General features: G+C 40.1%; 2 protein-coding genes across 2 annotated transcripts in view; one reads left to right on the top strand and one right to left on the bottom strand.

Annotated features, from left to right (window-relative positions):
- Positions 1 to 3,403: 3,403 nt before the first annotated feature.
- Positions 3,404 to 4,288, bottom strand: LOC113964237 (basic salivary proline-rich protein 3-like). Its single transcript, XM_027676248.1, has one exon. The coding sequence runs from the start codon at positions 4,286 to 4,288 to the stop codon at positions 3,404 to 3,406; it is 885 nt and encodes a 294-aa protein (XP_027532049.1).
- LAMA1 (laminin subunit alpha 1) overlaps positions 3,702 to 25,494 on the top strand; it is a 99,987-nt gene continuing 78,194 nt past the window's right edge. Inside the window, exons 1-2 of the mRNA XM_027676316.1 lie at positions 3,702 to 3,788; positions 24,983 to 25,153. Of these exons, the coding sequence (XP_027532117.1) occupies positions 25,063 to 25,153 (91 nt within the window). The 5' untranslated portion in view covers positions 3,702 to 3,788; positions 24,983 to 25,062. The remainder of the gene's footprint in view (positions 3,789 to 24,982; positions 25,154 to 25,494) is intronic.

The raw sequence follows: 25,494 nt of genomic DNA, 5'->3' as shown, positions 1-25,494 counted from the left end.
GTCTGTCACAGCTCAGATTTATTAACCTCTGGATGTACTTCTCCGAGAGAGGCAGAAAAATACTGGAAGAGTTCTGGACAACAGATGAAGAGTTATCTAAACCAGCTTTTAGTAGTGACTGAATGTTTATATTAATGGCAGACAGGCAGTTTACTGTATCGTTTTTTCCTCTGATTACAAGTGATAATTATTTCCAGAATGCTTCTTCAGAACACTCTGCTTATGAGATAATGAGGCAGAGAGGTAGAATGGATAACAAATGTATGCAAAAAGCCCCCAAAAAACTTAGCTAAAAATTAGAAACCTTTTGTTGTACAGTACAGCTACAGATAAAAGCCTTATTTAGCCATTAGATGTAGTTCTGGGAGGGTTTATCAACTGGTTATAACACTGTACCTCCTTCTGGAAACTATTCCAAATTCCCTACCCCAATGCCAACAGCTATCGCATCAGTGGTGTTCACAAGTGTAGAAATGCCCCTATAGGCATTGAGGAGAAAGGATCCTTGGGAGTGGGATGGATGGTAAGGTGGGGTGGTGGGATATGCAAGTTATTAAATGCTATGGATGAGGAAAAGCACAGCACTGCTGACAGCTATGAATGCCCTGCTGCCCTCTGGGGTCAGGAGGTGACCTCATGCTCCTGAGGGGCCTGAAGGGAACCTGCCATTAACACAATAGCTCTGCCTTAAGCACAGCAACACAGACAAAAGCTGAAAAAACATATTTGGTGTTCACTTGGAGTTTACTTAGGTGCAGGATAGCAGAGTGGTTCCATTCAGACTCTGTATTTGGGGGTTCTCTGGTTTGAACTCTCCCAAACCTCTGTTTTTGCCAACGGCAATGTTTTTATCCATAGGTTCTTATCCACAGATGGTTGAATTAACATATTCACTTTGTCCTACATCATCCTAAATATCAGGATTTTCTATTCCTTTGCAACTGAAACACTCTGTAAGGCAATTCTAATTCATGAAAATAGTGAGAGAGAAAACAAGACTTTAAGCTCCCTATAACCACATCTCTGAGTATTTTCTGTGTATTTACAGATTTTGTCTTACATTTCAAATTTGTTTATTTGCTTGTTTTATTTTGTAGTACATTTTAATTAGCAAGACCAGTAAGTGTGAGACATTCAGAAATTACCATTCCTAAAGTTTGTGCCATCTCTGTCTTTCTTTCAAGTGAGGTTGGAGCAGCAGCAACTTAATTGTCTTATGATATAGATGTCTCCTGTACTATGTGAATTTTTAGTTCTACTACCTATCTTATGCATATATGACATAGTAGCACGCAGAGTTTCAGATTATGCAGATGGTTTTTGGGAAATGTATAAGCATGCACAAAAGTGCAGTGCTTTAAAATTATTTCATTCTTGTGCACATTTTGCACATTTCTTCAGTCATTCGTGGTCTTACCTGTACCACAGCATTCCGTTTTCTCATTTGGTTAGTTTGCCAAAGACTAAGAAATTTCTAATCTTCAACTTATAATACCTGATGAACTTGCTCAGTGTAAATGTGAAGTTACACTTGCTTATGAAGCTGAAATTCTCATCTATAGTCATGATCATTCAAAGCTCATTAGAAAACTATGTTAAGAAAGAATTATATTAATAGTGCTGTATCTTGAAATGGGGATCACTCTGATTGCTTGGTATTTTGTAATACTAGCAATGAACTGTGGAAAAAGAAACAATATAAAACACAGTAATCCTCTCTCCAAGAAGGTACGTACTCAAATGAAATTTGAGAAGAGTCAGTTTTCTCAGGCAATGATTATAATGGACACTGAACAGTGCTGATATACTCCTGCAGACTAGTTTAATGTACATATATTTTGCATTTACAAACTGTATAGAGATGTTTCATTAAACTATATGATCAAGTCAGATGACAAAGTCCAGAAATGGATCTCAATACACATTCTCTAGCTCTTGTGGAATAGTCTGATGAGAATAAATGCATGTAATAACAAACTGCCACTTATCATTGCATGGGTGCAAGATAGTATTCCTGAGCTTGCTGTTATTGGAAGAAATGGTTAAACTGATGATAAAGCTGTAAATTGGCAGGATTTTATGTTGCACAGATGCTCCCTCTTTCTCTTTCCTTTGTACTTGGCTCCCAACTGGTACTTATGACCCTGCACAGAGGACTCCTTAACCTGACCTCTATGATTTTAGAACAAGCGACACTTTGGCTCTTGAAATTTGTTGACTTTTCTCTCCACAGATGTTTTGCTTTCCTCCTCCTTGCCTGTCTTGAAATTTAAGAAGTTCCTGGTGTGAGCAAAGAATGGATCTGTTGGAAGGGACAGATGTGGAGTGTTATTTATTTGAAGGTTTGAAGGCCTTTGATAAGGTTTTATGGCAAAAATTTTTCATTTTATATCTCCTTGACCCATAGATTTTTTTCTGTTTGCCTGTTTTGAATATAAACATTGCTATGGCTTCTTAAGTATAACTCATAACTCTGAATTATATGATAAGAAATAGCTTTATTCTACATAACATATGTAAATTAACTATTATGTTCCTGACTTTCTTTATCCTGATCAATTAAAAAACTCCAGCCAAACAAGCTGAAGTCTGAATTCTGCAAACAGCTGCCCACAATTTGAAGAATGCACTTGTAGACTAACTCCAGTCATGCAACACATACAAATTATTATATTTTGAAATATTGTTTCTAATGCAACACCCTACAGAGGAATACGTGTTCCTAAAAAATAAGCAGCATGCATTGTCAGAGGGGATTTGCATTTGAGGGATGTATCTTTTGACCAAAATTCTGCCACCTCAACCAATTTTGGCATACAGTTCTTTTCTCAGGAAAATGTTCATTGCTGCAACTTACTCAAAAACATCTTTAAGGAGTATTACAGATATGAGCTCTGCCACCTGACAAACCTCACAGCAATAAAGCCTAAGTGGGACAAACTTTCCTGAAACATTTGAATAAATGTGTCCATCTTGAAGAATCTCTACAAATTTTTTGCTACATTTTATGCTAGTTTTGTGAGGTAGCTGATCATTAAAAAGCTGCAAAGATTTCCTACTGGACAAGAACTAATCAACCTCATAGTTTAGCAACTGAGAACTCATTTCATTTACAAACATAGCTGATTTACTGTCTTTATGTGGAACAGGGGCTTGAAAAATATCAGCATGGGAGTGAAGTTTCAAAGCAGACGAAAATTTTACAAGGAAAGCCGCAACAGATAATTTTTTAATTTTTTTATTTTATTTTATTTTTGTTAACACTTGAAAATATCAGCCGTACAGAAATTTGTACATTGAATTAGCATAGCAATGCTTCCTCACTCCCCACACTTTTATCTTGTAATTTTGCATACTCACCTTTCCCTTCTCCCTCTCCTTGCAAAAAGTTCCAGTTTAGTAACTACAGCTGACCAGAACTTTTTACTTGCGGGATTCGGGCTCGTCGCACCCCACGCATCTCTCGCAACGCCCAGCCGGGGCTACAAGTGCTTCGGGGCCGGTTTTGTGAGGACGGACACTTGCGGTGCGGGGCGCGGGGCACCCTGGCCGTATGAGGAGGTGGGCTGTGTGTGTGGGAAAGGGGTGTGTGTGAGCGAGCCCCCGGTGGTGCGGGGCGGGGCGGGCCGGGGGCGGTGGGGGAGGATATAAGGCGGGCTGGGTCGGTAAGACGGGCAGGGTTCCTCCGGCGGCAGCGATGGGCAGCACCGGGCGGCGGCTGCTCCTGCTCCGGGCACTGCTGGCGGCGGCCTCGCTGCTGTGGGTGCCGGGGCAGAGCCAGCCCCGAGGTGAGCTCAGAGCGGGGCGGCGGCGGGGGTGCGGGGCTCTCGGGGTGCGGGGGGTGTGCACTGCGTGCCGCGCAGTGCAATGCAGTGCCTGCGGGGTTTGTCTGCAGCCGCCCGCCACGTCCCGGGGCAGGCTTTCGCCCCCGCAGGGCTGGGGGAGCCCCGACGGAGTGCCCTCCGCCGCCCGGGGCAGAGCCAGTGCGGGGGCCGTGTTGGGCTGCAAGGGGAGCCCCGCGGGGGGAGGCGGGCTGGGGTTCGGCAGTGCCGCCCGCCTCGTTGCCACACTCTTCCCGACGGCCTCCCCTATCTCTTTTATCCCTGTTCTCCCCCATCTCCACGTTTTGCAGCTGCCCTCCCCCACTTTCCTGGAGCCCTTTCTCCTCCCTCGGCGGCGGGGGCCACTCCGCCCGGCCGCCTCCAGGGCCGCCCACTCCCTTTGTGGGAGCCGGGAGACGCTGCGGAGCAGCAGAAACCCGGGGGAGGGGGCGATCCTCCTGGGGCATGGGGGAGGGCTGTGGCGGCCCGGGGGAGCCCCAAGCGCAGCATCTGTCCCGGCGGGAGACGGGGTCGGAGCTGGGCAGAGGCCGCAGTCCCGGGGGTCCCGCGCTGGGGAAGGAAGGGGAGCCGGCAGCCCCGAGAGATGCCGCACGCTGTCGCTAATTTAAACTAGATTAAGCTCTGTTATAAGGAGCGAGGAGGGATCTAAGCCACTTTCCGGGCATGAGACAGAGGTAGCATGAAGATGTAATGAAGATAATTTACGAAAGTTTTCTTCTTTTTTTTTTTTTCCGCCTTGCACGTGGGCTGGCCGGTGCGCTGCGGCCGGGACACGGGAACGCTCCGCGGCGAGCTCTTCCTCTGCGAATAACTTCATCACACGCACCTTCTTTGTTCGAAGTGCTGTAGCTTGGGTTTTCCTGATGAGACCGGAGTTACCGGCACATCGGCTCACTCTGTTGCTGGGTTAACACTAGTTGACTCTGCGGCGTGCTGGGTTGTGATGGGAAGCTCTCGTAGGCACCAGGCACTCTCACCTTTGGCGTGATTCGGCTCCTTCTGGGGTCCACAGCAGAATTTCTGGCGATCCCTACTCCCTGCACACGAAGTCCCAGCCGCATTAGTCTCTATTAGAAAAAACCAAAAAACCGTGAATGGAAAATGGTTGGAAGGCATATGTTGTGCAGATGGATGACTTGGTTTTCTTTATGGTGAAGTGTGGTGTTTGACATATACATAGTGTGGAAGACTAGCATCTGGATGTTTACAGGCTGCAATAAAAGAGTGTTTATTAATATAATTATGTATACAAAACATCTAGGTAAGGAGGAGAAAATCAAGCCCAAGTGAATTTTCGAGTCCGTATGTTTCAGCTTGTAAATAAATGCACTTCACCTTGGTTATGAAAATTCAGTCTTAGAAACAAATGAAAATCCAGACAAAGTGATGCAAAATTTACTTTTCAGTTTTTTTGTAAGGTACCATCTTACACACATCAAATAACCTTAATTCAATCTTAACTCCAATTTGAATATGTATGTTAGCATGCAGTTTAAAAAGGTAGGAATTTCCCTGAAGGTGGTCAAATATAGGTGACAAGAGTCCATACCTTTTTTTCATAGAACTTTGCAGTGATCTCATTGCAGTAATATGCAACGATCTTTGGCTTTTGCAAATAGCTGATATTCCAGCTTTTATATAGCAGCTCACATTGTTATAGACATCTGGATAAAATGCATATGTCTTATATTAGTGATTGAAGCAACCAATATATTTGATTGCTTCAGAGCCAACCCTCCTGGGGATATTTAGATGCATAATTATATTTTTCTAGTTGAAAGATCAGGTCAGGAGACCATTCTTTCTACGAGATTAAGTTGATAGAATTTTTTTTTTCTCAGCATGGGAGCACAGATCCTCCTGAGGAAGCTGTGAGTATCAACCCCCTGGTGGAGAACTGCCTTACAAAAACCAGAATTCAAGATAACTGATCCTAAAACAATGTGAAGAATGTGATGCAGATTAGAGTGGCCATGTTGCTTTTGTAGAAAGTAAATAACTGAAGCTCAAACTTGTAAGCATTGTGATGATCTGAAAATACAGATTGAAGTGGGGCTGGAAAGACTTCTCAAAAAGCTGTTGTCAAGAGCACTGGAAAACTTTGAGGAAAAAGTATCTTGACATGCCCATGGAGAGTGCCGTGCTAGAACTCAGAACATTTCTTGGTTTTTCTGTTCAATTCTGCTTCTGTCTTGGCAGCACATGAAGAAACTGGTGCATACCATGGCTGCAAGGGTCTGTCAGAAAGTTCTTGAAGTCCAGTCTAAGAAAGAGAAACACACAATATTAGATTCATTGCACTGAACAAATTTGAAAGTTAATGATTGGTTCTTTCAGCCTAAAGATTAATATCTACATAGCTATAAAACTTAGTTGGTATTTTAATTGTAGGTTTTTGTTAAAGTGTCTCCATAATATTGAAAAGCTGGGTTTGTATTTTTACATTTTAACTCTTCATGGAGTGTGTATCACTATTGTTCAGATATAGTAGAGTTACTTTACAACCTTAGAAGCAAATAGCCATTTTAGAGGCTCATTGTAGCAGCTTTTCTCTGCTGGAATGCATTCTTTATTAGACTGGAATTAAATGATACACATCTACAAAGCAGAAAGGAAAATCATTTAATGATTTTGAACACTATTGTCTATATTTCATAAATTTGGTTCTACCACTGTCAGGTGACTTCTTCTATAATTAAAACAAAATCCTGCTACTGTAAATGTGTGGTAATGGTAACTTTTAAGGCTATAGTTGTAGACTAAATATTTCCTCAGCTCCGTGTCACCTCAAGTTTTTGGAAGCTGGTGCACTGAGGTAACCTGCTCTGTTGTTCCTACCTGGGGTTTTGGATAAGTGCTGATGATCGGGGAATTGAATGGGCCCAGGAAGGTGCTCCACTGGGCAGAGCTGAACCACAGGTATTTTGCGTGCCTGTCAGTTACTTGGATTTCAGACCTGCCTTGCTTAGAGAATCTGGTTTAGTAAGTATTCTTAGGCTATGACTAATACACAAATTATGATGTTATGGTCAGCAACCACATTTTTTTGCTGAAACATAAGTTATATGGCTTGCTTATAAATCATATTGTTAAAACACTTTCTCAGGAAGTGGCAGATTTATATTAAATGCCTTAGTTTGAGGTGGTTTTAACCCACATCTCCAACTTCTGAATGGAGTTCTGTACTGTCAAGTTGCTGTAACAAGTTATGCAGGAGAGGAGGAGTGTATGAAATTTCTCCAGACTTCTGTTTGAAACTGAGCTACTGTACAGCTAAGAAGGCAAGTTTAATGGGTGCAGAAGGAAAATAGGCAAAGAAAAAAAGCTGATGCTGTAGTTTTATCATTAGGGTGCTCAAAATGGAAAGAGAATACAATTGCAGGCCTTCCTCTCTTTTATTCACTTGCTTCAAACAACAATCAGGCGTCCGAATTCAGTAGAAAAACTCCTTTTTATTGTATCAGTGTCTGCTGATTTTTTTTGTTGTTGTTGGCTTGTTTTGTTGGGTTTTTTTAAACTGGTTTACTCAAGCCTGGCACCACTGATCTGGATGGCTGTGCATCCCACTTAGTGAAGAAGGACTCTTTGGTGCCTTATTCAGGATGGTGAGTTTTATCTTAGAGGTAATGTGCTTTAATTGCAGGAGTGACATAATTTGACAGGAGTTTGGGTTTTTGTAGATCTAGCAGTTAGTCTACAAGCCTAGATAGGTGGATCTTACACTCTTAGTTGCCTCACTACAATCTCATCCATTCAAAGGTGTTTTGTGCACTGTTATAGTTTCCTCTGACACTTTTAAAACTGAGAGCCAGACTTCCAGGATGTACTTGGATGCCCATAAGACTTTGAAGTAAGTTTCCTTAGACTTTTGAGATGAACTACATGTTGTACTCCCAAATGCTTTCTGTATAAGAGGAAGAAAATACCAGTACTTCACCATACTGCATCATGAGTTCGTATGTGCTACTGGCTTGAATAGACCTTGTTTCCATCAGTCTTAAATACCATTTTTTCCCCCAGTATTCGCAACAAAGAGTTAAGTGATGTGGGAAATGGAAAAGTTTCTATACCCTGGAAAGTTTGTCTTTATTTTTAAATACTTCCCTTTAACTTTTCTTCTATGAAAGATGTGAATATTGTTTCCTGATAAGAGAACACTAAAAGAAACCTAAAGTCCCTTGAGACTTGTGGAAAACTTAAAGCAATGCTGTTTGATACTTGCAGTGTGAGGTAGGAGACCGATGAACTAAAAATTTGATGGAAGTTGAGGTAGAATCACTTAACATTGTGGTAAGGTGGAAGCTTTAATTTTTGGCAAAATTGGGCAGAATGGTATACTTGGCTTAAGTTCCTGCATTTTCCCTGGGTTGGAAATCTTGACTACAGTGAACCTATATACTCCTTGTGTCTTCAGGTCCACAAAGTACTTATTAACTGTCCAAGTACTTATTAACTCTCCACACACTTATCTAACTTGTTAGATTATGTGAGAATTCTCATCTCCATGCACAGAGGAGCACAGGGGAACAAGGTGGGGCAACAGCTTAACAAACCCAGAGAAATGAACCCCTGCCAGATTTGTCCCATGACAGCCACCAGAGCTTACGGGGTGGGGGCGGTGGCAGTCTGCAGGGATTGCACAAGGCTTACTTTGGGATGAATAAAGGAAGGGCCAAAGACGGGGCGGGTGGGGGGATCAAGGTGGTTTAGGAAAGAAGTGTGAGGGGTGGTGGGGAGAGGTGAAAGATGCTAAAGGTGGCCAACTGCCTGTAAACAGATTGCAAGTCGGTCTACATGTCTCTCCATGCCCTGGGCTTCATTAGTATGTGGCCTGTAATGATGTATCACGTCTGTCTTTTTATTAAGCTCTGTGTCTTTTGGGTGAGGGAAAAACAGTTTTGTTCTCTGCTGTGTGCATGAGATGTAAGTGCCAGCCATTGGGGAGAGCACTACGAGTTACAGGGGCCTGTGCATCCCGAGTGCCTGTGGCTGGAGAGTCCGGACTGTGTCCATTCGGTGTTGGGACTGTGTGTCAGTGTGCAATTGCCTGCAAACATCAAGTTACACCAGCCAGCAGAGTGAGGGGCTAGGGATACATGCTCAGCTTTACTATTGACTGGACCTGGCAACATGGAGCTGCAGCAGCTCACTCTCTGTTGGGCTACAGGACTTGGTACACCCCAGCAACACTCCGTAGAAGAGGAGGTGTAATTCTGGAGCTCTTGGCTTTTGTTTTCTGTTTGGTTGTTAAAGCTGTAGTGTACTGGAATTTTTTAGAGTACTATATAGAACAAAGTCAGTTTTAGATGATCTGTTTATGATGTCACCACAGAGGCCACATTGCATGTCCTTAGGAATGCTAACTTTGTGGGTACCATTGTGTTAAAATGGTAAGGTTCCCTAAATTCATGATAAAAATGTATTTTTAAACTTTTACTAAATAGAAATGAGACTTGATTGTATTAAAAGGAATTTGTAGTGTAAAAGGAGTACTGTAAAAAGTAATCTCATCTAGGGGCAAATTTTGCTGACTGAGGCCTGACTTGAGGTTGGGGGAGAGGAAGAAAGAACCGTGAGAAACTCCATTTTTTCTAGTGGTCTGTGAGGAACATCTTGGATATTCTTTGGGGAAAATGTTGTGCTTGGCATTGATTAGAGTCCTGAATTTAAAATCTGCTTTATTTTTTCCTTCACTTATTATGCAAGAAATCACTAAAAAGCCACAGACTGTTTTCTTTTTTGTCAAGAGTACAAAGGTATGTAACAGAAAAATCCCATGAAAGCATTCTAAGTAGACTGAAGATTAAGATAAAAAAAAATATTTGTCTGTCGTAAATATTTTTCTCCATTCCCTGAGGGCTTAAAAAGTGCATCTCTAGAAATTCAGGGCTATCAGTGTGTTGGTATTTGCAGCAGTCTCACAAAGGATCTCCAGGTGGGGTTTGCTGCCTTCACCTACTTTTTTTCTGTCCTTCAGACATCTCTTCCTGACCAAAATGAGGAATCGTGTGTTGGAAAAGTTCTGCAAGATGAAATTGGTTAGGTCAGCTTGCTGGAGTTTTGATTTGTTAGTTGGCATAAACCTTAGGAGCACATCAGCCAAATTTCCCAGGTATTTATGCTTTTAGGTACTTAAATGATATCTCAGAGGCTGTGTACAGGGCCTTTGGGCACTAGGATATGGGTACAACTCTGGCTTTTGAGATTTGAGGTGAGTGCTTCATTTGCTTTTGGATCAGAGCAAAAAAAGGTCAGGCATATCTGTGTTAATTTTTTTTAGTTACTTCTGCTATTTAAGGATTTTAATGATTTCTCAATCATTCTGTCTTTAGAGAGGGGGAAAAACTGCTTTTGCCCTGAAATGTAATTATTTTGTGCACATTTTATATATACATATCAATTTTACAGGAAAAGTGGAAGACTTATTAGAAAATAACAGTCTGAAAATTGGGAAGCACAGAAATGTGAGACTGTAAAATACCATTCAGTATGGTAATTGCAAATAAGTGTAGATGCACATACTTTAGATTCTTTGGTTTTACCCGAAAACCTGGTTTATCTGGGCTTTTTGGTGTTTTGTGTCTTGGGGTGGGTTTTTTTGTTTTGTTTTGGGGTTTTTTTTCATATCCCTGGGAAATCTCTCTTGTGTAATGGCCCTGTGAGCTTAGAGAGTCATTGGAAGGGAGGCAGGATTCATGGCAGTCACTTTCATCCACTGCCCTTTCCACAAGTGGTTCAAGTTTGCAGGCTGTGTAAAGTGGCAACTAACGTGAGTTGATGGACTGATTTGGCTTGTCTTGTTCTTTCTGGGATTTTCCTACCAGACAAGGCTATGAAGATCCCACTGCTGCTTTGTGTAGGCTGAGTAGATTTCAGCCTTTAGCAATCAATTCCTTCTGTTTTATCATCTTCAAATTGCTAGCTTTTGATTTTTTTTTTTAAACTGTCATTTGATACAGTAAAAACTCTGTCAGATATATTCCCTAACCAATTCTTTTAGATTAAAGTTTCAGATTTAAAAGTGGTTTTACAAGAATAATGCAATTCCTTTCTGTGAGCTCATTTATTGTTCTGTGAGATCCAGCCCCCCTCTTGATTCCCGCATGAGATTAAATGTTAAAAAGCTTCTTAAGAAATGGTCTTTTCGAAGTGGAAACTTGATTTTCCTCTTCACTCTGCCTGTATTTTTGTTGCTGTTTTGCACCAAAATGACCTTGAAGATAGGGCCATGCCCACTGCCTCCTTTATTCTATTTATATAAGCTTTAATTTGCTGGAAGTCCAAGAGGACAGTACAGAACCGATAGGTATAGGTAATTTGAAAGAACTAACTTCTGTAGTCTTGATTTGATTATTGGATTATTACTTTTTCTTGTAGACCTGATGAAGCAAAAAAATTTTAATAGCAAAATCGTAGCTCTTTGCAAATAGGTGACACAAGTCTTGTTGACTGTAATAAACCTTGGAATTTAACCATTGAACGTAAATGCAAATTGGAGCTAGCACTGATGCTAATAGATTAGTATTGACAGTTTTTTATTCAGTTTTTTGAAAGCACAGCTGGCATATTACCTTCTGTCACAAAACTCAAATATATGTGCAAAGAAACGTTTGTGTGGGAAGGAGAGGAAAAAAACCTGGTAGTAACAGACACATCCAGTGTTGCTTAATTGTGGTTGAGTACAGCCCTTCCATGAAGCACTGGAGCAGTGATCCAACTTGTCTCTCGCTGTTTATATGGATGCTGGCAGAGTGAGCTTTGCAGCCAGGGCATGAGGTGTTGGGCAGGCTGAGTGCCCGGGAGGATAGTAGGCTGTGGAGCCTGGCTGCACTCGGTGTTCCTTAGATGCTCCCTACCCAGACAGAGCTGCTGTCGACTGGATGGAGTGGAGCCTGGCCAGTCTTCGCTGACTCCTCAGGGTTATTCCAGATCCATCTGGGAGTATCTAGACTGAGTGAATCGATGAGAGTCTAGCACAGACAGTAGGCCTGTGCTTGAAAAACCAGATAATCAAATTCCACCTTCCCTGTTTCTAGCTGTTCCTTTACCGAAGTGAGAAATCCAATTCCTGAAGGGGTGCTTCACTACTGATAAAACTCTGAACATAGTCCACTGGTTTTTCTTGTCTAGTTTTCGTTCAAATGCACGAATGGTTGGTGTGTGGGTTTTTTAATTCTGCATGGCACACCATTCATATATTTTACCCTTCTTTACAGTGCTGCCTTCTGTGTGTATCTTGCACTGTTGTAAGAAGGGAGGGCAGAAAAGGCTTGTAACTGTGTGCTAATGCCTCTGATTATTAGGTTGCTTATACTTTATTGGCTGAGAAGGGCTAGATAACAGAATTTTGAAGTGAAGGTTCTTTGAATTGTCAAGATATGTGGAAACCCTGGTTTAAATTAGGGTTGTGAAATATATGCTGTTGAAATTTCTAGGATTCCTTTTATTTACTTTAGCTTGTAGTCTCTAAAATGTGTGCTCAATGACTTCTAGTAGACAACACCCTTTAAAATATGCTGAAGAGATAAAAATTTTGATGGGAAAATGAAGGATCAAATGAACTTCACTGACTTTGGGGGAATTGCTGTAAACTTACATCTATGGAGAGTTACTCATTCCTTCTTTTGTTGCTAACTAGTGCATTGGTTTGGTATGTCTTTTTTTACTTGCCCAAGTGGTTCAATTTGCTTTTATGTGGTAATATATCTCATTACAGCATTAAGAGAAAAATTTTTACAAATAGCAAGGCTGCTATGTGTCTCCATAATTTTTCTTTACTGGAACTGGATATGTTTTAGGGTTATTTTTGGATATTAGCAATAAATATCACTAAGACTTGATGAGAATTTTAAAAACCATACCGTTTTTGCTAATGCAAAAATGTGAACTTGTTACTGAAATTGTTTTTAGACGTTTAACATGAATTTTAAGCTAAAACTTACAGGAATAAGTCCTTTCCAGCCCTATCCCAGTTTATCTTCATTGAAGTAGGTTTACAGTGTGTCTGCCAATGTCCTCCAGAGCCTTTACCATTTCTAAAGGCATGCAGCAAATGCAGAGTCCCTCTTTGGATGACCACTTGGGAGTGGTCACACTAGGGACAGCTTACTTTTGTGCATATTTGATAATATTGTAATGGGGACATTTCTAATCGAAGAAATGATTCTGCAAAGTACAGTCCAGGTTTTCTGTGAGGTGGAGGAGGCTGCCCTTTGCAGGTGGTGAGACAGAGATGTATGTGACTGGGCAAGGATCATCAAAATAAATTGCATAATGACTAAAGGAGAATAGATCTCTCCATAGTGATGAGTTGTAGGATGTGACCTAAAGACAGCAATGAAGCAGTAGGTACAAATTATGACTGCTGGTGGCCAGCTGTATTCAGTGTGTATCTTGGCATGGGTCAGATTGCCATGCTGATGTTTAGCTCCAGTGATATGTCAAGAAGTTCAGAAACTTTTTACTATGGATATTACTGGGCTGCCATGGCTAACAGTGGTAATAGACACATCCAAGTTTGGATGTCTCTGGTAGGCTGAAAATCTTTACAGGAATGATAGGAAAAGAGGGTAAGAAGGGGCTTTTTGGTGGTACAGTGGCAGGGCAGAGTTCAGGATATTTGCCCCAATGCGGAAAAACTCTTCTGGTATACCACAGAGTTGCAACTGAAGATACAATCTCTGAGCAGCTGTCCTTATCTTTTCTGTTCTTAAGGACAATGGGAAATAAGCTGCCCTCTCTGCAGCTCTGCCTACACTGTTGCTACATTTCCCACAAAAATCAGGAAAAAAATGTTTGGAGTGTTTTATGCAGGATCCAACTATGCCTTGCTATTTTTTAGTGTCACTGTAGCATTGCTGAATTTTAAATTAAACTACTTGAACTCTGCCTGTTAGAATTTTCCTCAAAAATTGTGCTTTGGGCTGAAATGCATAATTCTTGTTTTCAGGCCAAAGGCAAAATACTTTCAGAACATTTGATTAAAATTCCATGTGGCTGGCTGAGTTCTTGTGCTTTGATGGCAATACAGAAGAGAACGTTTAAAAGTATTCCCCTTCTGCATTTGTTTTTGTGTGCTAAAAATTACACTTTTTCAGGGATTTTTCATGTGTGACACACAAATGCCTTTGAATTTCAGGAAGGCATTTACTGTAAAATAGTAAGAATTTGCAAATGGTGAGCGTTTGCATCATAGAAAATGTGCAACAGTTGACTTGGTATTAATGTTTTTAAATAGTTGCAATTTGTGCCCTGTACATTTGTTAAACTGTGTGCCTGGAGAGCAGCGGAGGTAAGTAAACAAAGCATGATGACTTGCAATTTTACTTTGTTGCCTAGTGTAAAATGCCTAGAAAAAAAAAGTATTTTACATTTTGCAAAGAGCAGAAAGCCACCTCTTTAGTGTGTTGAACAGTTGGTTACAATTGAAATAAAGAAATCCTAGAGGTTTTTCCCAATTTGCAATCTCTGATTTAAAAGGTTAAATCTCGTCAGTAGAGATAAGGGAGTGACCAAGTTTTGCATGTCTTCAGGGTTACACAGTTGCAAATCCTTTCAGGTCCATTCAAGCTGGAGGAAATGTGCTCCCTTCTACCCAGGAAGATCTGGCAGTGATACAGGGCTGTATGTGCCCTGATAATGGCTTTGTGCCTGCTGGAATGAAAACATTTTTCTTCCGTGTCTGAAAACAGGAGAGCTGGTAGTACTGATGCCAAAAACTCTTCAACTTGAAATAGCTTTTGTTCAGTAATAGACAAATTCCACTTAATTTAAACAGACATTTACCTCCATCTATAGCAGCTGCATTTTCTAATGTTAGGATAATGCATTCATATTAAGAAAGTGAAATAAAAATAAACTTTTTTGAAATTAGGAAAGTGAAGGCTACTGAATAACACGCTTAAATGCACTAAGTAGAAAATATATTTAAAAATTCCTTTGTAGTACAGTTACTTCGTTCATGATCACAAGGTCATGCCAGCTGACTCAAGGGTATTTATAAGTATTTTGACCTTCTTAATGTTTAACAGGAAAAGAAGTAGTAATATTTTGTTTGGTTGTGATACTGAGTCACAGTACCAAGGTGTCCGGGACCACTAAACCTTTAAAATTATTCTCAAGCTCAGGTCTCTTAGATTTCACAAGTGATTAATAGAAATTTAGAATCAGAAGAGAGCTAATAGATATTTGGGTCCTAACTTCTTGTCTGTTATAATAAATGATTAGGTGTGAACCTTAAACCTGCACACTTATGTATGCAAATTTAATTGGGATTAAACCGAACAGGATTTTCATTTACAGGTAGGACTATTGCCTCAGCTTGAAAACTGGTGATAGGAAAGAAGCTGAGGGGGAGATATTATTTATTGAAGGAATCATAGTAAAAGATGGGTGGGGGGAAGTCTACTGTAGATCCAACATCAATAAGAACAAAAATATTTGGTTTTGTTGATATTGGGACACATCATAAGTGACAAGTGACTGAAGTCCTTAGGCTGACGTGCCATTCACACTGCCAGTACTACTGTTATGTTGCTCCAAGCTAATATTGTGCCTTAAGCAGCCCATAAGCAAAACTGACAAGACACTGAAGTATTTAATAGCTGTGGCCTGTATTTGCTTCAGGTTTGAGTGAAGATCGTTCCTAAACGATGACTTAAGAAAAAGCCATTGTAATGCTAAAAGAACGAACGACCCCCAAACCAACAAGCACAATGATGTAAACTCCTCAACAAGTGGAAAAAGCTTTTGGGTGAACAAGAAAGAACTAATTTCATGGTCTGGCAGGTTTGTTGTTCCTTGGCAGCCTGCCCGTCTGTCAACTTCTGGCTCTTTTGCTTTGGTGTAAATGCTGTGACAATTTCTGGGCAGATTCCTGAACAGGCCAGCAACATTAAAAAAAATCAATACTTGCAAGACATGACTTGACAGAAGAAATATTGATTATACTTTGAAAATGAATGACAGAGCACTCACAAATTACCCACCTTTTCTATTAAGTTGTTCTGTCTGATGCTGAAAACTAGCATGAAAGCTAGTTTTCTTTCTTCTACTCCTTAGTTTGTTCTGATTGAAATAAGCAGCAAGTTACTGCCAATATTGAAAGTATTAAACATTTCTGTGGTAGAACTCTTTTAGTTATGCTAGGAACTTAGGGTTTTTGCCTTAGATCCCTAAAATTTATGAAAGTACCAAGACATAATACTAGATACCACATTTAAGGGCTGGTGTGTTAGCTATTAAACCTATTGTGTTTGCCAGTGTTTTCTATTCTCAGGCTGTCAAAGATGATATGCACTCCTTTAAGGAAAAAGGTAGCTCATTTGTAGGAATCTCTGGATGGGGCTGAAAAGCTCCAACTCCTTCAGTGTTAAGCATTTGCACCCTGATCCGTGTCTTTGCATCCTTATCCTCTCTACTTGTAATTTAAGTACATGTGCTGTGACACAGTCTCTGTGTGATCTACATCTGTGTTTTCAAACTGAGCATGCGATGGACTGGAAGGTAGGGCATTGTGAAGCTTGCACCAGCTGACTTGTTAACATTTAGCTTTGTAGTCTAACAGATATTTTTAGTGTTAGTATTCGGCCTAAACTAGTATCTAACCCATCTGTGGTATTAAAAACCTTAATACTTTGTGTAAGTAAACATTAGTTACTGTGTAACTGAGATGACAAATTTCAGTTTCTTCTGCAGATGTATTGGTATTAGTTGGCTTTCCATTTCTAAACATTTGATCTGGAAGTCTGGGATTTCTTTGTTACAGACAACTTTGTCACAAACTTTTCAGCGACTTTGATAATTCCTTAATTTTAATTCGTGTTCCTGATACTCCTATTCCCAATACTGCATATTGGGAAATTTAGCATCTTGCAATAGCACTTAGTTGGGACACAATGCTTTTCTTACTCTTTCTTTACCTTAGTGTTCCATTGCCTTATATCTATAGCATGCTTCACATGCTTTGAAATTTAAAATTTTATAAGGATTCAGGTTTTCTGCCCTGTTTTGGAAATGAAAAAACACTTTCTGCCTTGTTCAAATTCTGTTACATCAGGGCCATCAACCTGGCCATACACTGGTGTTTGGGAATTTTAAGGGAGACATGCAAGTTATGCCAGACACTTGCTCTTTAACCTCCACAAACTAAATGGAGGGAACTAGTCGTGGGAGAATAGTACAGCTGGTATTCATTCTTGAATGAGTAAACTTTTGCCTTTTGTGTTTGCAGACTGAATTTCACAGAATTTTATTAATTTGTAGTGTTATAACTTTTACTTTGTTAACTTTATTAATTTGTAGTGTTATATTTCTCTTCAGTACACTTCTGAGCACTGAATGCTAATTAGCACATAATCTAGCCCAAGGCAGACCACAGTAGGCGATAGGCTTTTGCTGCAGTACCCTGTCTGCATTAAGCCTCTTATTAATAATACTGAATGCACATAAGCAACCACAGAAAATATTTGGCAGAGAAGCCTTTGCCATTTAGAAGAAGGGGCAAGGTTTCGTCCTCTGTAGCTTGTTTGTGCTCTAACAGCTTGCAGGGTTCAAGCAGAATGTTTTTGGTAACATTACTTTTGTAATGCGGTTTTTTTTTCCTCGTTCTCCTTTTTTTTTTTTTTTTTGGTGGTTCACTTGGATTGTTTGAGTGTAGTTTGCAAAAGCTTGACTGAATCACAGCTGTAAAATAGTCAGCTGATTGTTCTGAAAGCAAGTGTTTGAGTGTTCAGCAAATGACTGCCAAGTAATCTGTTTTACAGATAACCTGAGCTAATCCCAGGGCCTGATGGGGAGTATACTTCTCTTTCATGACTGACCAGTCTGCAGTACAGCAGACAAGGATCTTTACTTACCTTAGCGTGCAATGCAAAGTGAACTGTAGTATCTTTCAAAAAACCCCAAAACTTATTTTCGTGTGTGTTAACAAAACTGTGGAGAATTTAAGAAACTCTACTCTAGCTGGTTGCTGAGGTCTGAGGAGCCACACTTTTGGAGAAATGCAGACTACCGATAATTCAGAAGGATAAGTTTAAAAAATTGACTGTGGAAGGATTGAGAGGGTTGTTTACCTGGTCTAGAAAAGGGTGTGTGATAAAAACCTTTTGGTTAAACAAAAGCTGTAATCAAGATCATGGCAGATCATGAATACAGCAAAGAAGACTGAAAATTTGTAGCTTTTAAGGTGATAAAGCACCAGAGTAGACTTATCAGAGGGGTTGAGGAATATCCTTCATTGGAAGCTCTTGAGAATAGACAAACTTAGTATGTTCTTACATTGAAACATGATTGAATTAAATAAATGTAATCTTCACCAGCTGTATTTCTGTGACACATTAGTCAGCTTTGCTCTATGGTATGAGAAGAAATAGAGAACCCGTTTTAGTAGAAGATAGTCATGGTAGAGGCTTCTTCTTAATCTGAAGTAATTTAATCTAAACACTGCAAATTATAGTTTGCAGAGATTTTGCTAAAAACCCCCCAACGTACCCCTTAGTTCCTGTGAACTTGGTGTTGTGCTAGCAGAAATTTTCCTCTTTGGAGAGCTACAGAAAAAGGAGTGATCGTCTTTCCACAAAGTGGATTATAAGGCAGGTTGAATGTTATACACCATATTTCTTGCTGACTCTTAAGAACAGGGAATTAGTGCCTTAATTCCCATAGTTAGAAGTTAGCAATTTCAGCCCATTTGTTTGAAGGAAATCAGCCTAGATATTTGATGTGATGATGGGATAGGATTCTGATGAAAGTGTATAGAAAAGGTTAAGCTGGGGAATGTTGCTAGTAAAACATAATGAGGGCAAATCTATTGAGCGGGCTAGGAATCTGAACCCAAGCCTGATAGTTCCAGGGCTTTCATTTAGTGAACTCATTTAATCCAAAACTTGAATAAGACAGAACAACTAAAACAAGTCTGTGCTATTGAAAACTTCCTGAGAATGTTATAAAGAATGTAATCTCAACTTCTACAGTGTAATACTATTACATATTTTATACATTCTAATACTGTGACATTTTATTACGCTTTGTCCTTAGTCCTTTCTGTTTTCCTGAAGTGCATCAAACTATTCTGAACAACTATCACTGTGTCCTCTGTAAATGTTTTCAGTAAATGGGGAATCAATTGCTTGTGAGCAAACTTCAACACTGCCTGCTTGTTATGAACTACTGATTGCCTTAACATTTTTAAAAATGCAAACTTGCAAATGAGATAAGACCCCTTCAAGTATTTCTGTGTTCTGAGAAATGACACAATAAAAAGCTCACTGTTACTGCACACATCAGCTCTTTGTTTTTTAAGTCAGATCTACTTTGTTCACAGATTACTACTTTATTACGCTCAGCACTAAAAAGCCAAAGTGCTTGAAGAGAAATCAGGCTGTTGCATTGCTGAATGTCTCAGTAGAGTTGGTCACTGAAGTCTGGTTTGGAGTCTTCATTGTATACACTGATGAACAATCCAGAAAACATCACCTTCTGGACTGAGTTCGTGGCTTGCTTCATATAATCTCGTGTTCATTTCCCATCAGTTTTTGTCTTCTTAAAAAAAGCAAACAAATTCCAAAAAACAACAAACACCTCTGTAATTTATTCAGCTTCTAAGGAATATCAGACAGATCAGTGAATCTGGGTTCAGGAGGAAGCTGTCTTAAATGTAGCGTTTCTGTAAAGATATTATCATCTTTATTGTGCTTATTAAACATATGTGCTGATATAGTGAAGCCTGTGTAAAGCAGAACTCTTATGTGCATCCTTCTGTTTTTACAACTATGTTTGTAAAAGAAATTATTTTAATCAGCTATGCCTCTGCTAGGAAGATTGTTATTCTGGGGACTGTATCCCTTTTTCTACATGCCATCTGTGAAAAGTATTTTCAACCTTTCTGTCACATTGTGAGAATCCATACAGTCAAACGTGGTCAAAAACACAGGTGATGCATGGGTTTTACCAAAATGCCCAAATCCACTTCTCTTCTACCCAAAACAGAACAGTGATGAAATACTATTAATTTCCTAAGAGAAAAAATCATTAATCAGAAAATAGAATTGGGGTTTCATTTAAATCTAGCTGTACAGAATGCAGCCAAGGGTCCTAAACTGTGAATTCTTCAATATAAGGGAGAGAAAAAATAAATGGCACACAAGTGCATATGGTTTCCATATTTGCATTAGTGATGTGTATGTGCTGTGGACTGAGCGTGGAGAGTAAGTCTAATGTCTTTGGAGTGCATGGATGCTGCTGTACATGGACAGGATCTCAGAGCTAGAGAAAATGGTCAACAAGTCCAGGGTATGTCAGACCCACTGCACAAGTACTAAGGAATTGATCTGTTCATGTGCAGTAGATCAGGTGTATCCAGAATGAGGCAACAGATATGTATTTGTCACAGCTGGAGTTGCCAGAACCCTGGAAATGTCCTTAATCCTTGAAATGCTTCTTGGTGAAAACTTCAGGGGTGCTTGGTAGTCTGTATCTGTAACAAAGTAAAAACTTATAAAACCACAAAGAAATAAATTGAGTCTCCAGGCAAAAGATGATGCTAATTACATCTGCAATGAGGAGCTTTTGAGGATTTCTGTAGAACCTGATTTAATGTAGAATAATTCCTAAAGAAGTGCAAGTGGTATGATCGACCATTAACTTAACAATAGAGAGATAGCTGTCCTGGCTACAGCCGTCTTTTACTTAGGCGATGATGTGTATCAATCCATGATGACTTGTGTGAGTTGTCAGCACTTTGAATCTGCCCCAGTAAGCTGCGTGCTCCAACTGTTCTCATTCATTCTGAAGAATTGGAGTCAATAGGCATATTGAAGCCCATAAAATAGAAATTGACTGCCTCATCTGCCTTAAAGCTCTTTGCCCATCTTCCTTTTTCCTGGCATACTACATGCCGACCACCTGTTCATCATCTAAATACATTACAACTGTCTTCATTATGAATAAGCCTTTTCTGTAACATTTGGTGAGATATTAATGTGATGTCCTTCACCATAAGGTCTGCCTGCTGAGCTATGCATACGACAAATCCATCCAGCCTTTGAATTATTCCTTATTGGCATTTCTTGAAGAAATGAACATTGTGGAATGTGAATGTGACAAATTCTGTCATATCCACATTGCAGATCACCTTAGTATGAACGTGATTCCCTCTGCTTTTTCTGAGCTTGGGCTGTTTTGCCTTTCCTGTAGGAAAACTCTGAATGACATAATTCTGACAGTACCAACTCAGCTTTTCAGTTCTCCTCTACTGAGCTTTAGTCACACATCTGTCTAAAACCAAGTCCTTACAAAATAGAGCAACTTGCTTGAACATCTAATTTAAACGTGCTTGGCTTTTGTGCTGAGCTGTAGTGAACCAGTTGCTATTCTTTCTCAAGGTCAAATTAACGTCTGTACACTTCAATTTCTGGCGTTGGGAGGTATGTGAATCTCTGGGGCAAATGAGCAGCAGAATAGCTGGGAAAAAAAAATTGAGTTACAGAGTTCACTTTACCATGAAAAGAGCTGGCTAGCAGTTAGAAGTGAATGAGCTGGATTTAAAAATTCTTCCAGCTTTTCTCAGGACCACCACCATCTCTTGCAAAATGCTGAACTGAAATTCCCAAACAGAGATGGGCCCAATGGTGGAAACACGAAGTAGCAAATACTTAAGTGCAAAGTTGATTGCAAGGTATTTTTACAAATAGAATATAGTCAATCAAACTTGATTAGTGAGCTGAGAAGTCTACTGTTGAATTCTGTACAGATTCATGTGGCTCTGTCACCATCTCTCAAGGCTGGTTCGAAACTTCAGTCATCTAATGTGATAATGAAGCCTGAAAGTTCAGCAGTGAAACAGTGATGGTTTTATATGTAGCACTTGCCTTCCTTTCTAGTGAGAATAATTTGATAAATCCAATTCAATCAATCATTTGTGCTATACCTTAGATAGACAACTGTAAAAGTTACATCAATGAAGGGTCTAGAGAGTAAGTCCTATGAGAAGTGGCTGAGGGAGCTGGGGTTGTTTAGCCTGGAGCAAAGTAGGCTCAGGGGAGACCTTATCACTCTCTACAACTACCTAAAAGGAGGTCATAGCAAGGTGGAGGTCGGCCTCTTCTGCCAGGCAACTAGCGACAGGATGAGAGGACATAGCCTCAAGCTGTGCCAGCATGGTCCGAGTTGGATATTTGGAGTAATTTCGTCACAGGAAGAGTTGTTAAACATTGAAATGGACTGCCCAGGGAAGTGGTGGAGTCATTGCTTCTGGAGCTGTTCAAGAAATGACTGGATATGGCAGGTTGACAAGGCAGTGATCCGCCAAAGGTTGGACTTGATTATCTCAGAGGACCTTTCCAACCTAAATGATTTTGTGATTCTGTGATGTCTTCAAGAGCGCAAATATAATTTGCCAAAAGTTCAGTTTAATGAAACATGGGATCTTCTGCTGGGGTTTTATGTCTGTTACAGCCACTTGGATTTTATAGCGGGATATGACCACAGTCACCTGTTATCTGTAAAGGGCTCATTTAAGTGACGGATTCTGTGATTGCTCATCTTTATCATACCTACTTCTTCCTAGAAGCAATAACAATATATATTACCAGATATTTGGTGTGGGTTTTTTTGGGGGGCGGGGGGGAGGCAGAGGTTGGATGGAGATTGGCAGAGGAGCATGTAAGAGCTTTTGAACTTCAAACTCTGAGTGCCTGGATTTTCTTAATAAAAGACTGAAGAGGAACAAAGTTCTTTAAAGATGCAACTCATTTATTTGCAATTTACCTTTTTTCCATTTTTTTTATTGCAGATGCTTATTGTTTCTTAATAAATCATCTTCCACACTATTCTCAATCTTCCCTGAAACCAGTGGCTGCACCTTTGCAGTTCACCTGGTATGTAATTGTGTTAAAGAGACTCAGAGGTGAACATAATCAAGTAGGATTTGAAGAGATGCAGTACCTTGCAGAGTAAAGCTAACAAACTCTTTATTTGGATTCTGGGGCCAAACTCCAGTGCAACTCACTTGGATTGTTGAAGTGTTCTTTCTTCTTATCTCTGTGGGACCCAGAAAACTCATCATGAGATATCTTTGCTATTCCTTTGGCACAAGTCCGAGTACCAAAGTTTATTGGAGATAACTTATGTCACTGTAACAAATGATCCTGGAAAGAAATGGCAGGGCTACTTTGTAACGTGAGTGAAGGTAGTGAATGACCTGGAAATGAATGGATAGCTCTTGAAGACAGGTTGATAGACCCCTGCGTGAACAGTAATGAATACTGAATAAGGAAGATTTTATGTAATTGGAGAGTAATGTAAGAAAAGATACCCTCTTCCACCACTGAGCTTTCTTGTCCAATAGGAAAACAGGGGGTGGTATTTCTTCTTTGCTTTCAGCTATAGATCTGGAGCTACACTGCACATGTATTGTAAGAGGTGAGAGAAGCTTGTGCAGAAAGCACGTTGCTGACAAAAGAGCCTCACTAAAGTGATCAATAGGATGACTTTAGCATCCTCATCTGCATCAGATTTAGGTATCATGAGAACAAGGCATCTGACCTAGTCTGGATTTAACTTAAATTAAGTCAGGATTCAAACAAATAAAAAACTCCGTCTCTCTCCTATTAAGTTTCAAGTATAGCACAATTGAAAACACACCATTTGTAATTCATACTGTGGTACAGAGGGTTACGATTTAGCCAGATTTTTAATAGCTGAAGGCAAGTCTTAAACAACACTGAAACTTTTCTCCAGGCTTTCCAGGGTAATGCAATTACTGGGCAAAGACTCTTTAAAGGGATATTTAATGTTGCCTTGTTGAGAACACAGAATCAGGGAATTGTTAGGGTTGGAAGGGACCTGAAGTGATCATCTAGTCCAACCCCCCCCCGCCAAGGCAGGATCACCTAGAGCAGGTTACACAGGAACATGAGAGGGAGACTCCAAGGCTTCCCTGGGCAGTCTGTTACAGTGCTCTGCCACCTTCAATGTAAAGAAGTTCTTCCTCATGTTGAGATGAAACTTCACGTGTTTTAGTTTATGACCACTGCTTCTCATCCTATTGCTGAGTACCACTGAAAAGAACCTATTATCATCCTCTTGGCACCTGCATTTGAGATATTTATATGCATTAACAGCTAAGAAAAGCAAAATTTTGATATTAGTTTGTTTTGATGTATGTTGTAGATAATGAAATAAAATAATTCATACAGGTTTACTAGTGAAAAAGGCCTATATTTTCCCAAATATGACTAGGTGTTATTTTTTGTTGTTTTCAGAATTCCTTATAACAGAAGAAAAATGTGATTTTCATACTTTGCTATTGCAACACTGACAATTCTTGTGGCACTCATTACATCATACCAAGGCTCTTAGCTTTGATTTCTGCCCAGTGGGCAGAAATCTCTAAAGACAGGACTTTTCAGATTAATTTCTGTTTTTTAGAGTTGCTTCTGAGTGGAAATGGAATATCTGTTACACCATAACTATGAAAGAAATAAAAGCTTTATAGCTCAGGACGAATGTCTTGAAACTGATAACAACATTGCTGAGAAGCTGTGCTTAACTTTTGTGACATACAGTATTCTTGACATTTTATCAGTAGCTTTCAAGCCAAAGTAAAACTTAACTCCTTTTAGAAAAGGCTGAGCATTCCTAGTCTGGTAGTAGTAATCTTGAAACCCTTCATCTGTTGTTACATTATTCCAGTGCACGAGAACAACCCCATTTGAAAGTACAGTAAAGTGTTCGTGTAAAGATTAATAAGTAGCAAGCACAATTTGCCTTGGACTTTACAAAGACTGAGAAGAGCCTGTAGCAAAGGGCTAAAGTTCAGTCCTTAAATCTTGCAAGTCTGGAGCATGTTGTTCAGGCTGGTGGTGTTGCTGCTGCTGCAGAGAGCTCCTGTTAAATGCTGGTTTCCATACCAGCTGAGTGCGTGCTGCACAGTCCCTCCTTGCTTCTGGCAGTGGGCCAGTTGCCCTCCTGGTTTTGATCAATTCACAATGCAAAGGAAGAGTTCCAACTGGGAAAGTTGGTTTGCAAAAAGTCTTGTTTTCCTTAGAATAAAGCATGCAAATGTGGAGTGAAATAACAGGGATATTGCTGTCAGGGTGCCAATTTTGCATGTCTTACAATGTCACATTATTTCTTGCAAGGCCTGTTCCCTGCCATTTTGAACCTGGCCAGCAATGCTCACATCTCCACCAATGCCACCTGTGGGGAGAAGGGACCAGAGATGTTCTGCAAACTGGTGGAGCATGTCCCTGGACGGCCCCTCCGCAACGCCCAGTGCCGTGTCTGTGACAGTCACAGTGCCAATCCCAAAGGCAAGTTTCACGTGTTTCTTTTTTTGTTTCATCGGTTTGTGTCTTTCTTTTAACTGTTCCTCGTGAATACAGAGTGTATTGCTGTCAAATATGTTTTAGTTTTAGTCTCTCTACTACGTGAGTGCAACTACCTTTGAGCAAAGGGCGGATGTAAAGTGTGAGCACCTTCTATCACCATTGAGCACTACAGGATCCAATGACAGCCTTATTGTCTGAGGGCAGATATCAGCTTTTACTTTTTTATGACAGGAAGAAATTGTGCTCAGTGTGAAATAAATGTGCTGGGTTAGAAAACTGCAGTGAGATTTATTTCCAAGAGATGTTTAATTATTTTGCTTTGA

The sequence above is a fragment of the Neopelma chrysocephalum genome, unplaced genomic scaffold (genome assembly GCF_003984885.1).
Source record: "Neopelma chrysocephalum unplaced genomic scaffold, ASM398488v2 Primary Assembly neopelma1_22, whole genome shotgun sequence".
Taxonomy (NCBI): Eukaryota; Metazoa; Chordata; class Aves; order Passeriformes; family Pipridae; genus Neopelma; species Neopelma chrysocephalum.
Note: the sequence above shows the minus strand (reverse complement) of the source record. Positions and strands in the feature narration are given on the sequence as shown.